The following is a 15,065-nucleotide window of genomic DNA, read 5'->3' as shown; positions in this document are numbered from 1 at the left end:
CTTAGGTACGTCATGACCTACTTATTCCCAAATTTTGGTGAACTATCTCGATCATGAGCGTCATAAAAAAAAATAATAAAAACCGCGACTTTGACCCCTTATAACTACCCTCGGCCCCAACTCTGGTTTCCGGCCGTTGGTGAAAGTCATGTACACAACTAGTTCAACATATCCCCGTATAGTTTTTCCATATTACTTTTCACGCACAAAATCCGCTCCCAGCTCTTAGACTATAGTGGATAGTCAAGGATCAAAATCTATATCACGCCGAAAGGCGCTTTTACCAAGGGGGTGGTTGCCACTCCATCTCGGGGGTGGAAATTTTTTATTATATTTTAATCGCAAAAGTTGGTAAAAACGTTCATTCTAAGCAAAAAACGTTCTATACATTTTTTTGATAAAATTGATAGTTTTAGATTTATTCGTTATCGAAAGTGTTAGAGTTTTGTATCTAAAAAATCAATGTTTTTAATCCGTTTTCTGCTAATAACTCAAAAAAAAATTTTGTTTTATCAAAACAACTTTACTTAACAAAAACGCACCTTTTGAAAAAATAAACAAAACCGTTTTTTCCAGTTTTCTTTAAGACCAATAGTAATCGAGCTATACTTTATTAATATGTTAGCTCTTCTTCGTCAAATGCTAAATATTGTAGTTTCAAAGTCAAAAGACGGGAAAACTATGCGTTTTTCGAGGATAACTTGTTGAAACTTATTTAAAGTATTTAAAAATATCTATCTCCAAAAATAAAAAAAGTCTCTAGCTCAAAAATTAAGTGACTTATAATGAAAAGAATGTCAGTCCCCATTTTTTTTCAGCAAAAAGTGATAGAAAACAACCCCCTAATCACAACCTTAATTAAACTTAGTCATTGACCTAATTTGTCCTTCTTTATTTATGTATTATTAATAGGTTCTAGAAGTTTGATCGGCTTAGAATGATTAGTTAAAAAAATGGAGTTAAAAGCGAATAACGAGTTTTTGTAGTTTGGTAAAAAATGCCCTTTTCTTCAGAATAGAAAGATTAGCATCCGAGAAACGAAAAAATATTTAAATATGAAATTGTAGCTTATTTAATTCCCAAGAACGGTTTGCAAAAATTATTTCTGCGGCAAAAATTGAGTGAGCTATTGACAATTAAAAATTGTAATAACATGCAAAAACCACCTTTACCACGCCTTTCAATTCATCTCTTTTTGTGACTGAGGATTTTAAAAGGATTTAATATTAATAACCTTATAGATCCTGTAAAAATCTGCAAAATTCTTTTTTGCCAAACTTTCTAAGATACAAAATAAAAAAATTACGGTTAAAAAATCAATACTTATATTATTTGAAAAAAAAGGGGGCAATCTAATTGGAAGCATAATAATGTAAGTTTTTAGTCATTGGCCTTATTCATTCTTCTTTATTTATGTATTGTTAATATATTCTAGAAGTTTGACTGGCTTATAATGATTAGTTTAAGAAAAAGTGGAATTTAAAGCGAATAACGAGTTTTTTGTATTTTGGTAAAAATGCCATTATTTTCAGAATAGAAAGATTAGCATCAGAGATACGAAAAAATGTTTAAATATGAAATTGTAGGTTGTTTAATTCCCAAGAACTTGGTTTAAAAAATGTTTCTACGGCAAAAATTGAGTGAATCGTAAATGAGTATTCGCGGTGTGCAAGTACTTGGAAGGGGAAACGAGAAACGACCCTGCGCGAGTCGCGGAGAAATATTGCAACTATCTTAAATAATTCATATTGTCAATTGAAATTGTTAAATTGACGTATATTTCATACCTTCTGTCAATGAAGCAGAAAAATTATATATTGCTCCACAATATTGATATGATATGCAATTATTATATAAAGGTAAATTTAAATAATTTTATTTTGCTTGCTGTACTGCATTTTAATAACTAATTGTATTTACTACATACAATTGTTGACGTTTTCATAACATAACCTGAATCTTATTTTTTCTTCTTATTATTTTTTTGGACTATAGCCTTGACAATTATCCAGTAACCAGGACTAATATAATTGGCCAATATAATTAAAAGTGCGAATTTTAGTATAGAGCGTAGAAATAGGGGTCGCTTTGCCGAACTTGCACGGTCCCAATACCATCGAAAAACATTGATTTCTTAGATATGAAAGTAACACTTTCGATAGCGAATAAATCGAAAACTATTAATTTTATCAAAAAAATATATAGGACGTTTTTTGCTTATAATGAATGTTTTTATCAAGTTTTGCGGTCAAAATATAATAAAAAATTTCCACCCCCTAGATGGGGTGTCAACCACCCCCATGGTAAAAGCGCCTTTCGGCATCATATAGATTTTGATACTTGGACTATCCACTACTTATTCTCAAATTTTCAAACAAATCGATCCATTCTGTAAAAATTACGAGGTGAAAAGCTCCGGTTCCTGGACTATATGTGGGCTATCCATTTGAAATTGCAAAGTATGTTGAGGATAAACAAAGGGGTCGATTTAAAATCATTTGTGAAAGTACTTGTACGTATCAGTCCGAGTCTCTGACGTGGCATATACTGAAACAAAATTATTTGCGAAATTGCAAAACTTGTTTGAAATAAATATATTAAAATTTATTAATTATTCTAAGAAAAACACAAAGATGAAATATTAAAAAAAATTAATTAGTGCAAATAATATTAATCGGACAATAAAAAAAATAATTATGTCACCTTTTTTTTAATGTTGGGAAAGGCTTAAAGCCCGCCAGATTAATATAATAACGAAATATTTATTTATATTTTACAAGACGTAAGTATAAAGCATTTCAATATCAAAATCCTTTAAAACGGTTTTCAGGCATTAATGTCAGTCGGTTCACAACTTTCATTTTCAATCATGTTTAACATGGGATATTGAAGTAACTTCAGGTCTTTAAAAGGGTAACATTCTTCAGTTTCTTTATAAAATATGTTAAAAAATAACTTTAGCATTGCTGGCATTCCCCGCATAGGAGTTATTATGAAACAATTTCAAACAGGGAGCATCTGGTTGGCTTTGGAATGCCGACTGTAATGGACCACTGATGGCAAGTTGTATGGAATTTCTTTTCTTTCTCTATGCGTATAAACAAGGAACAGTAGATTTTACTTCCTGTTGTTTTTCTTTTTTATTTTATCTTTTTTCGTTACGTGTAACATTAGGAAACTAATTTCTATAAACAATATACAATGCTCTGGAATAAGTGTTACCTCCCTTATTAACTTATTTATTTTTAGCACATAGGGAGCGTTCAAGTATTACGTAACGCAGTTTGGGGGTAGGGGGGTCTTGTAAAACGTTACGGTGCGTTACATGGGGGGAGGGGGGTTCGAACAGCGCGTTACGTAACATTGTTTTTTAACTTATGTAGATAAAAAAAGACTACGGAATCAAAATCTCCCAACTTTGCAACTTTCGTTTATATTTTACAGAAAACCCCTAGATTGTATTATATTGCCCCTTATGATCCGCTCATGTTCCGGCCCTTCTACAACTAAAATAGGACAATCTTTATCTATTCAAGTGAAAAATCTTCAAATTTGTCACCAGATCAAGAACAGTAACATATGTTTGCCATAATTGACATTTTTGGAGAACAAAAGCTGAAAAGATACAGTTACAGATGGGTTCAGACCAAAGAAATTTTAAGAGAGAGTCATAAATCGTTTGTCTATTATTTTTATGAAGTCCATATTTATTATGCAGTCTAGTTTTCTTTCTATACGTAAAAAGTTTTCTTTCTATACAGAGAAACATATGTATTGCTCTTGTCAGTGTTGTTAAAGTGAATTAATTAATACTTTAATAATGAATTAAATGTCGTTTTTATCATTACCTCAAAAAGTCTAAAAAGTTTTTATTATTACCGCAAATGCGGTTAAATGATTTAAAAATGTCTTTAAATAAAAAGCATTAAATACAAAACCCACTATATTGATACTTAGTTTAGAAAATTAATAGATATTTAAAAAATAATACCCTTATTTTAAGGTGTGATTCCTGAATTATTAATTTCAAAGTTTTATGTGTCGTTATGTAGTCATGTTGTGACTGGCTGATTGACATAAAGTCCATGCCAATAAAAAAAAGTTTTATGTGAAATATCTTGACGAAAATTATACATAATTTCAAAATTTCACTTGCATTATTCATAATAGACCCTACATAATACACATTTTTGAGATGAGGTTGTTAAGCAGCTTCTAAAAACAAAAATATACAGGGTGTTTAATTAAAATTAAAGATAATGGACTATGCTAGACTTGAGTGATCACCCTGTATTATTCATAAAGACCATGAAATCAGATTGTTAAGCAGCTTTTAAAAATATAAAACTATACAGGGTGTTCCATTAAAAATAAAGCTTATGGACTACGGTAGGCTTGCGTGAACCACCCTGTACATTTAAATTTATGTTTAAAAAGCACACATTTTGATATACCTATGAATATCTACGGGTCTCAGCGTTTTTAAAATTGTTTCAAACAAGGACAGAAATAATTTTATTCCATAAGTGCCTTCTTATAAATATATACATACAGGGTGTTTCAGAAAAAGGTAACACGATCTCTAGGATAGGTGAAAAATTGAAAAATAATTGGGGTTTGCTTACTAATTCATTTTTGTAACGGCATGCTTTTTCACGATACAGGGCGTTAAAGAACAAAAAGTTTTACACATTTTTTTCACTATTTTTCCGAAACTACTGGCAACATCGTATATAATTCGTTATACAAAAATTTTTACTAAGCAAAAAAAAATGTTGAAATAATAAATATGTTATTTTATTTTAAGCTTTTATTAAAAAAGATAAAATAGAAAAATACATGAGAAGAACAATAAAGGATGAAGCCAAAAATGTATGTAAGGATGGGGCCAAGAAGGTAATAAAATATCATTATTGTAAGTTTTGGACATATTTCATGTCATGGAACATGAAATTACGATTAGCAGTGATAAGCAGACACATGAACAGAATAGAAGAATCGTTCTTGGGTGGCAGTATTTGGAAAACTGAGAGAAACTTTTAAAAGTGAGTTGTCCACATGCCTTAAGAGAAACGTAGGGGAACACGGGGCGGAATGGCACGTCTAATGTTGATGCCTTGGCTAGTCAACACGTTTTTATTGAAAATGAAAACAAAGTGCAGAAATTAATTAATCAATTATTCTTAAAGATAATAAATAGAATAAAACTTTAGAAAAAATAAAGATAGTTGACAATTTTACTTGATACGAAAAGTAGTTCACTTTTCCCGTTCCGCCCCGTATGCGGGGCAGAACGGGATTTAATTTTTTTAATAGGTTTTAATGAATACAGTCATAAGAAAAGCATGGAAAAAAGTATAATTAGTGGGAAATAACTTTTATTAATATTACGCCTAACACAATTTTTAATTTACACATAATTCACAGATGAAAACTGATTCATCATCCTCACTATCTACGTCTGCACAAGAATTATGTGCCCAACTGTAGCACGATGAGCATGCTACCCATCCTTCATTGGAAGTTGAATAGAAGTCTTGGCAGTATAAACACTCGGCATCATCTTCAGTGTCACTGGAATCAGAGTCTCTTGTCTTGTCTTTCAGACCTTTATTTAACAACACCCTCTTCTTTTTAACCACCTTCTCTTTAGTGGCTTTACTTCCGTCTTTACTGAAGCTGACTTTTCTTTTTACTCGCTCTACTTTTTTAGCCGCCTTAGTTTTTGTTTCTTCCTTGGCCTTTTTCAACTCTTCGAAATATGGCGATAAAGTCAGAATTGCTGTTTTTCCTTTTTTTCGAGAAGTTCTTTTCTTATTCTGTTCCACTTTCGGTATCGGTAGAACATGTTGAGGAGAAGCAGTCGGAAATGACGTTAGGTTACTTGTAGCTGAAGGAATTTGAACAGGATCTGGCATCCATGAACACTGAGGAAGAACGGGTAGGTGTTCACCGTTAGATGCTGGTGTTTTAGAGTTTGTTCCGATGAGTTCAGTGGTGGCATCACTTTGACTAATTTGTTCCTCCTCGGCTACTTCATTTGTCGTTGACAAATCATTGGCATTTCTGGGCTCCAAATTATCATCTATTTCTATTTGAATATCTGTTGGTGCAGATGGAAGGAAATCGTCTTCAGTAAATGCATTAACATCTAGTGGCCAAATTGCTGTTTTCTTGAAGCCGTTCAGTGCTGTTTTCATTGTAGCTGCATTAATAAATGCAGTTCCAAACAACGATGCAATCTGAAATAAAGTCACTACTTTTCCAGGGTTTGATCTTAACCATCTTCGCACTTCCTCTTCATAATAAATACTAATAGACACTTGCGGTTAGCGAAAACCAAATACTTTGGCTTCGGAGCTTCTAGACAATTGACAGTTTTATAAATTATTGGGGACTTAGAAATTTTACACCCGTATTTTGAATTTCTCTAATAGATGGTTTGTTTAAACCCCAAATTTTCCTTTAAGGTTTTTTATTATTAATTGAAAACAATCATTTTTGTTTAAGAATATTTTTATTATGTGAAATATTTATGTTTTTCTTTGGTAGTAGGTACCTACTGTTTTTGATGTGGTAATAATATAACTTTCATAATATGGTTAATTATTTGACTGTAATTTATAACTTTCCTATGGTTAATTATTTTATAGAGAAATTCAAAATACTGGTAAAATTGCTAAGTCCCCAAGAGGCCAAGAGGTACCGAACTATAAGTAACATATCCTATACATACATATAGGTACATATTATTATAAGGTACCTACATGACAAAGTTTTTTATTTAAAATATTGCTAATATGTACTATAATATAATTAGGTTAATAAGTATATTTTGAATTTCATTTACATTTATATAGATAATCTACAAAGCGAAGTGAGGTTTTTTATTTACTGCCTTAAACTCAATGATGTATAAGTTGTATATGATGTATAAGTAGTATAGGTACAATATATATACTTTTCAAATTGCCCGCCAAATCCAGAGAACTGTCAATTGTCTAGAAGCTCCGAAGCAAAGTATTTGGTTTTCTCTAGACGCAAGTCTAATAGACCTCATCAGTGAAACATCTAAAGGCTGAAGACGGTGCGAACAGTGGGGAGGAAAGGAGAGCAATATAACTCCGTTATCTCGAGCAAGATCAATGAGTTCAATGTTCTTCGTATGTGTCTAATGTCCGTCGAACAGAAGCAAAACAGGAGCATCTTTTGTGGCCTTAGAAAAATATATAAATTTTTTAAACCAACTGACAAACGTTTCGGTTGTAATCCATCCCGAGTCGGAGACTTCTGCCCAACGTCCAGGTGGCAAACCCAACTCGGAACTCTTGCTGCTTTCGTTTCCTGGGGAAAATTAACATCGAGGCCATGTAAGATCCACTGGCAGAAAAACACAACTCCACAGTCACAGTTTCACCTCTCTCAGATGATGTTAGCGTGCCTACCTGCCGTTTCCCTTTCGTTGCTATGATTTTGGAATGTCCTTTTGGATTCACGCTAATGCCGGTCTCATCACAGATGAAGATACGATCAGAAGTCAGTTTATCAATGTATTCTTTTAGAAGAGATTGGAATTGTGCTACAGCTACCCGATTAAAGCCCATCGCACGAACTCCAGAGGTTGCCTCAGGTTTTCTTATACTTACTTAAATCGGGATGTCTCTTCAAAAAGCCATTAATCCAATCTTGTCCTGCTGTTTGATTAATTTGGTTAAAATTATGAACGATTCCATTGCGGTGTGCTAACTGATACGCTAGCCTGCGTAAATCTTTCATGGATAATCCAAACAATCTTTTTTCCATGTTTTTAACGTAATTATCAAGTTCTAACTCCTGCTGTTCATTGAAAATACATGTAAATTTTCCTGACTGTTTGTTAATGCGAAATTCCGGACTATCCCGCTTTTTCTTCACATATCGAGCCAATGTTGATTTTGGTACACCATATTGAGACGCGGCTTTGTCTAAACTTGTATTACCGTCAATTACTGCGGATATTGCCTGTTCCATAGAATCCACAGGCCAACTTTGTCTCTCTGTTTTTCTAACATAGTTTCGCACCATCTGTAACAAGAAAACTTGAAGGTAGTTTTTTCTTAAGCAACAAAAGATAAAGCGGGGCGGAATGAGGCATGTCTCATTCTGCCCCGTACCGTTCTGCCCCGAAGTTCGTTATTTTGAATTTCAAAGTTTTGTGAGGTTATATAGCAATATTTTAAAGAACTATGGGGGTTTACAGCAAGCTAAAATGTCTATTTCAATAGTACATAATGCTGAATAAGCAATAAGAAAAATTTAACCACCTACCTTCAAATCTGAAATGGACAAAATATGCAACAAAACAACTGAAATTCAAAAATACGTTATAAATACCACCTTCGCTTCGCAGTGAACAATGGCGACTACCAGATACAGAACTACTCATCGGAGCGTAGCTTACTACCAAATATCGTAGATGGCAGCATAATACACACTTCAAAAACTACAAATCTCATTCTGCCCCGCCGGTCCATTCCGCCCCGTATTCCCCTATTTGATTTGTGCGTCCTCCCAGTCTTGACGTACGGATCAGGAACACTTACCTTAACTAAAGCCTCGGCTACCAAACTAAGAGTAACGCAGAGAAGAATGGAGCGGTCAATGTTAGGAATAACTCTGCAAGACAAAATCAAAAACGGAGAAATCAGTAGAAGAACCAAGGTGACTGACGTCATCGAAAGGATAGCCAGGTTGAAGTGGAGATGGGCAGGACACATAGCCAGAATGACAGATGGGTGATGGACAAAAAGGTTATTGGAATGGAGGTTAAGAGAAGACAAGCGAAGCGTTGGTCGACCGCCTATAAGATGGATTGACGACGTAAGAAAGCTAAATAAAAACTGGATGAGAGCGGCGCAGGATAGACGTGGTTGGAAACGAGGGGAGGAGGCCTATGTTCAGCAGTGGACATGTGAGGCTGGATGATGATTGTAAGTTTTTATTATTACCTCAAATGAGATTAAAATAATAACAAAGTTCTTTTACCGAGTTTCCGGTACTTTTCGCAACCTAGTTTTCCATTTAGGTTCAAATGGTTACTTGGGTGTTACGTAACGTTTAGGTAGGGGGAGGGGGGTACAGAAAAACGTTATGGTGCGTTACATGGGGGGAGGGGGGGTCAAAAATCTTTAAAAATTGCGTTACGTAATACTTGAACGCTCCCTAAGCAAAACGCTCGGACATTTCGATTTTTAAAATAATCATAGTACATTATAGAATCCACGTTTCAAACTTTACGCGATCCCTCTTCAGGTGACAGGCACAACTTTGATTTTTGAAATGGGAAAGTACATCATGTGACACCTCATTTAATAGCTTTTAAAATACTGATTACGAAAATGTATAATACTTTAATCATTTTTAAGAGCGTAGGCACAAAAATTCGATCAAATTATTTTTAAACGCATTTATTTTTTTCGAATCCTGAGAAAACTAATAAGTATTTTTAAAAAATTTAAAGGCAGAATGAAATATTACAGTGTTATCGAAAGTCGAAAGTTCCTGAGAACTTCTATAATGATTATTTTAATAATTCACAGGGGTAAAAAAAGAAAATTAGTCTGATTTTTAATTTCAAATATATTATTCAAAAAAAACTTTCTGTTTATTCTAAGGGAATTTCAGCTCTCGGTAATAATGTAATCTTTCATTCTGCGTTTAAAGGTTTCAAAAATATTTATTAGTTTTCTCAGGATTCGAAAAAAATAAAAGCGTTTAAAAATATTTCGAGCGAAATTGTGCGCCTACGCCCTTAAAAAGGAATAAAGTATTATACATTTTTGTAATAAGTATTTCAAAAGCTTTTAAATGAGATGTCACATAATGTACTTTCCCATTTAAAAAAAATCAAAGTTGTGCCTGTCACCTAAAGAGGGATTGCGTAAAGTTCGTATAGCGATACGCTTTAATTACTATTTCGCTAATTTTAATTTTAATATTTTTTCTCAAAAGCGAAACAACTTAGTCACTCGAAATTCACATTAAATTAAACACAAAAATGCTAAGAGTGAAATGGCTTTACTCTGTCAACATCTGTTTCCTCACCCACATAAATTAGTTATCATATCAGACCATTATGTCAACAAAGAATGCATCGAAATTGTTTTCTTAAAACTGCGAAAGTGTACGCCAGACCTAGTGATTTATTGACAGCTGGTCAAAGTAAAAGAAACACAAACATATTTATCGTTTGTGGTTTTTTTCTTTAGTCACTACACAGCATTCGAACGATTCACACACACACACCGACTCGACCCTCTCCGAGAGACCTAAACGAAAACACATTTTCGTTACAACAATAAAATTAACGTTTGTTTTATTATATTCATTTTTAATTAAATTCCAGCAACTCACCCATCGGAATATTGCGTAAAGTTCGAAACGGATGCTATAATATACTATGATTATTTTAAAAATCGACCTGTTCGAGCGTTTTGCTTATGTGCTAAAAACAAATAAGTTAATAAGGGGGGGCTAACACTTATTCCAGCGCACTGTATATACAGTGCTAATCAATAGTTCGTACCTCCCCCTCGCATCTTCTGCACGGGTATACCTATAAGAGTGAAATTTGGAGGGAGGAAATAAACGGACGTAAGATTCTTAAGTGGTCATGACTGATGACGTAATTATGACAGATGACTTTACAGCGCGACTGTGACAGATAATTTTAAATGGGACCTTATGGCAAGTGATACCTCGTTTGAAAGGTATTGAAAATACCTATTCAGTCATACTAATTTTGTTTGAGTTAAGGCTAATTTTGATGAATAAATGAAATTATTTATTTGTAAAATTTATTTGATTTTAAAATTGTAGCTTCGAATTTAATTAATAAAAATTCAAAATTCCGCATATGATTGCTTATCAAGAAGGTTGACGTTGACGTAAAAACTACTAGAGAATTGAAAAACGTCAACCTTTTTGACAAAAAAAAAACATAGGCGGGCATTTGAATTTTATTAATTAAATGCGAAACTACAATATTATATTAACTTAAATTATTCACCAAAATCAAAATCAACTAAAACCCAAAAAAATTAGTATGCCTGAATAGGTATTTTGAATACCTTTCAAACGAGTTATTACTTGCCATAAGGTCCTATTTAAAATTATCGGTCACAGTGGCTCTGTAACGTCATCTGTCACTATTCCGTCACCTGTCATGACTAGTTAAGAAGCTTAAGTCCGTTTATTTCCTCCTTCCAAATTTCACTATTATAGGTATAACCATTCAAAAGTTACGAGGGGGGTGCTGACTTTTGACTAGGACTGTATATTCCAATATAAATGTCATTTTGCGGTAATTAATATATACAGAGTCATTAAAAAAACATGCATCCCTACGTGCAACGTGCATCCATTTTAATTTTTGGATGTCCTCGTTTGTTTTGGCGGAGAAGACGACACCTTGTTCTTCAGCATCAACTTGACGAGCTTTATCAGCAATTTTTTTTTATAGTTGAGCGAGTTGAATCTTCAAACTAGAGTAGTTTAAAATTTATAATTATGCAGGGGTACCTACACAAATACCTGTCTAAAAAATACTAGATTTGTTGTAAAAGGTATATTTTAAAATAACCTAAATAAGGGCCACAAGACAAAACGTTTTCGGATTAAGAAATCCATCATCAATGTTCTTAAAGCCCTAAAATTAAGTATAACCTAATTAATTAAGAAAAAGTTAAAAAAAAATTGACAGAGATTTTAAAAAACAAGAGGCCATACTTACAAAAAATAGCAAGCCTGAGCCACCAAAATGTGTTGGGTAAAACCCTTTAAATGTAAAACATTATGTTATGTTACATATTTATATAAAATGCAAATGATGTTCTAGGTATGCATGGATGTTACCCAGGGCAACACAGGACTCCTCCCACGTAGTTGGATTTTTTTTTGGAGAATACCTCACAGATTGGATTTCAATGGCCAACTGACAACTGAATTCAAGAGCAACCCAGAATGACGTTAAGAACTGTCAATGTAACCTAGTTGTGTTATTATTTCAGCCATAACGTTAATAACACAACTAGGTTACATTGACAGTTCTTAACGTCATTCTGGGTTGCTCTGAATTCAGTTGTCAGTTGGCCATAAGTCCAATATGTGAGGTTTTCTCCAAGAAATTCCAACCACGTGGGAAGAGTCCTGTGTTGCCCTGGGTAACATCCAGGCATATCTAGAAAATCATTTACATTTTATATAAATATGTATAGTAACATAATATAATCTTTTACATTTAAAGGGTTTTTAACCAACACATTTTGGTGACTCAGGCATGCTATTTTTTGTAAGTATGGCCTCTTGTTTTTCAAAACCTCTGTCAATTTTTTAAACTTTTTCTCAATTAATTAAGTTAAACTTAATTTTAGGGCTTTTAAAACACTAATGTCGGATTTCTTAATACGAAAACGTTTTGTCTTGGGACCCTTATTTAGGGTATTTTAAAATATACTTTTTACAACAAATCTAGTATTTTTGTGATTTATGGTATACAGCCAGCTACAGGAAGTTTATTTTCCTCGTGGAAATACCTGTCTGCAGCAACATGTTCCAGGGCTTTCCTTAAATCTATTAAGAATTCTCCATTTTCTGCCTAATTTGTTCTAAATTTTAAAGCGTTATAAATTACTTCTTGCATTTGATGACTTACAACTTAAATTCAGTCAGAGATAAGATTCATTTTTATTAAGACATTTATTTTGAACTAAACATACAAAGTAAAAGATAATAATTATCGTTAATTACTTATTAATTGTGTCATTAAATTTAATTATATTCTACATATTGGGGTTTCGTAAACCTCACGTCAGTGTGACGATATTTAATACCTTAACGATAACTTACGATTTTGATACGATCATAATCGACAATGAAGAAAATTAATTAGTTTAGGAGTTGCATCGTAAAGATAGCTACGTTCAGCGCACATAGCCTTTGGGACGGGATAGGGATTCGTCAATTTCGCTCAACTCGCCAAACCGACGGGGTTCGGAAAGGCTTCGGGATACGTTCAGCGCACCTATGCCTGGTTAGTTATTCTCCGTTCAATACATAGAGAATGTCCTAATGGATTTAGGACTTGTGTCATACTCTAGACGATAAAAGTATATTATCGTCACAAACCTGCCAATTATATGTAACCAACTGCTCAGTAAATACAGAGAGGCTGACTATTTTCCCACTTTTTCGAATTTTTTCAAGACAAAACGAAGTGAGAAGCTATTATTGAAGTTATACTTCTTTAGGTGCGATTGGGAGTGAATTTTTATTATTCTGCGCGCATGCGCACACAGACAGTATGGACTTCGGTGCTAAATCTTGTAAGTTATGTATTTATCAGTCCAAAAAAGGTGTGGAAAGAATATATTAGTGTGTTTAGTAAATATATTTATTATAATTTTTGTGTCTTTGGATTTGTCTTCCTCGGGAGTAAGATATAATACGTACCTATTATTAAAACATTTTTACATTTTATACTTCACTTCGTTTATTTGTTACCGTAAATTGTCATAATATCCGATAAAGCGTAAAAACAATACCGTCGTAGTGTATTGGTACAGCATTCGACTACGGATCGAAAGGTCCAGGGTTCAAATGCCGACAATTATTACTGTCTTTTTTTTTAATTTTTGGAAAGTGTTAAGTATTACAATTAGTTTAATATTTATAAATAAACTTTTTAAAGTATTTTATTTCGTTGCAATCATATAATAGAAGTATAACTTCTTCCGTGGTACAAAGTACACAATCGTGGTTTGTGTACAAAGTATACAAATATTATTTTTTGTACCTTAACAAAAGACTTAAGAAGCGAGATAATAAAAATGTAAAATACATTTTGGTAAAAATATGTCAATTTATTCACATTCAGTATTTGTCTCAGGACCTGATTTCCCATGTGACAAACCTGTTAATAAAAACCAGATGGCAGAACCTTATAGTGGGCATATTTTAGGTTGTAATAAATGTTAAATATATTAGAGTCATTTTTTATATTTAATATTAGATACAAAACAATTCTAAAAAAGTTTAAAGACTGTATATTTATCATGTGTTCTTCATTAAGTAATGATAAATATTCTCCATTTTATTTTAACAGCGCAAGTTGGATTTCTTGACAATAAAATACAGCATGTCATACGTATATGTCAAATTAATTTTTTTCTCATTGTACAGGACTTTCTAAACGTTTATTATAAAATACGTAGAAGGATCCGTACGGCCATACAATGAAAAATAATGGATATTTTTAAGAGCTCTTTAATATGTCAAAATATTGTATTCTTTGGTCCTAAATTGAGAAAAAACGTTTGATAAGTGGAGTTAATACTTTTTAACCCTATAATTGACCTCACGGGGACAATGTAACCCAGACGTTATTCAACCCTCTATATCTGTTTCAGTTTTCAATGTTACAATGTAACATGTTATACAATCCTCCTCTTCTTAAGATGCCGTAAATTTCTGCGTAGGCGTTCACCGTACATTGTCATGTCAGGTGAGATGTTAGATAGTCAGGATTAAATTATTTTGATTTTAGTAGCATTTCGAATCATAGTAGCTGTGGATTCCTGTCCATTGGGGAATATTCTGTAGCCGTTACATCATTTTACGTCCTAGCCATCGCTTACCCTATATCTTTCCTTCCAGTACAAGTTGCTGAAAAGTATATCGTTCTCCTTGTAATATATCCCCTAAGTATGCATTCTTCTTACTTTTTATATAATTAAAAAGTACCCTATCTTGTAGGCCCGCTCTTCTTAACATTTCCTCACTTTTGACTCGTCCATGTTCGTCCATGATATTCTATAATCCTCAAAAAGCATAAAGTTTTATAAAATTAACATGAAGTAGTAGTGTAGTTGGTATATTTAATAAAAATTCTAAAAATTTTTAAAAATCCAAACGGATTACGTTCATAACGTTGTCGGACCTATCAGTCCATTATCAGTGAACTCTCTGTCCTTGCTAAATAGAGAGTTCACTGATGATGGACTCATAGGTCCGAAAACGTTATGAACGTA

At 33.0% G+C, this 15,065-nt stretch overlaps 1 protein-coding gene across 1 annotated transcript; it reads right to left on the bottom strand.

Moving 5' to 3' along the window:
* Window positions 1-5,405: 5,405 nt before the first annotated feature.
* On the bottom strand, window positions 5,406-14,841 carry LOC126888549 (uncharacterized). The gene is made up of 2 exons (XM_050656896.1): window positions 14,757-14,841; window positions 5,406-6,151 (listed from the first exon to the last, which is right to left on the bottom strand). The coding sequence occupies exons 1-2, from the start codon at window positions 14,839-14,841 to the stop codon at window positions 5,406-5,408; spliced, it is 831 nt and encodes a 276-aa protein (XP_050512853.1).
* Between the last annotated feature and the right edge of the window lie 224 nt (window positions 14,842-15,065).

Source organism: Diabrotica virgifera, chromosome 7 (genome assembly GCF_917563875.1).
Source record: "Diabrotica virgifera virgifera chromosome 7, PGI_DIABVI_V3a".
In the NCBI taxonomy this organism is placed as follows: domain Eukaryota; kingdom Metazoa; phylum Arthropoda; class Insecta; order Coleoptera; family Chrysomelidae; genus Diabrotica; species Diabrotica virgifera.
This window is presented reverse-complemented; position numbering and strand designations above follow the sequence as displayed.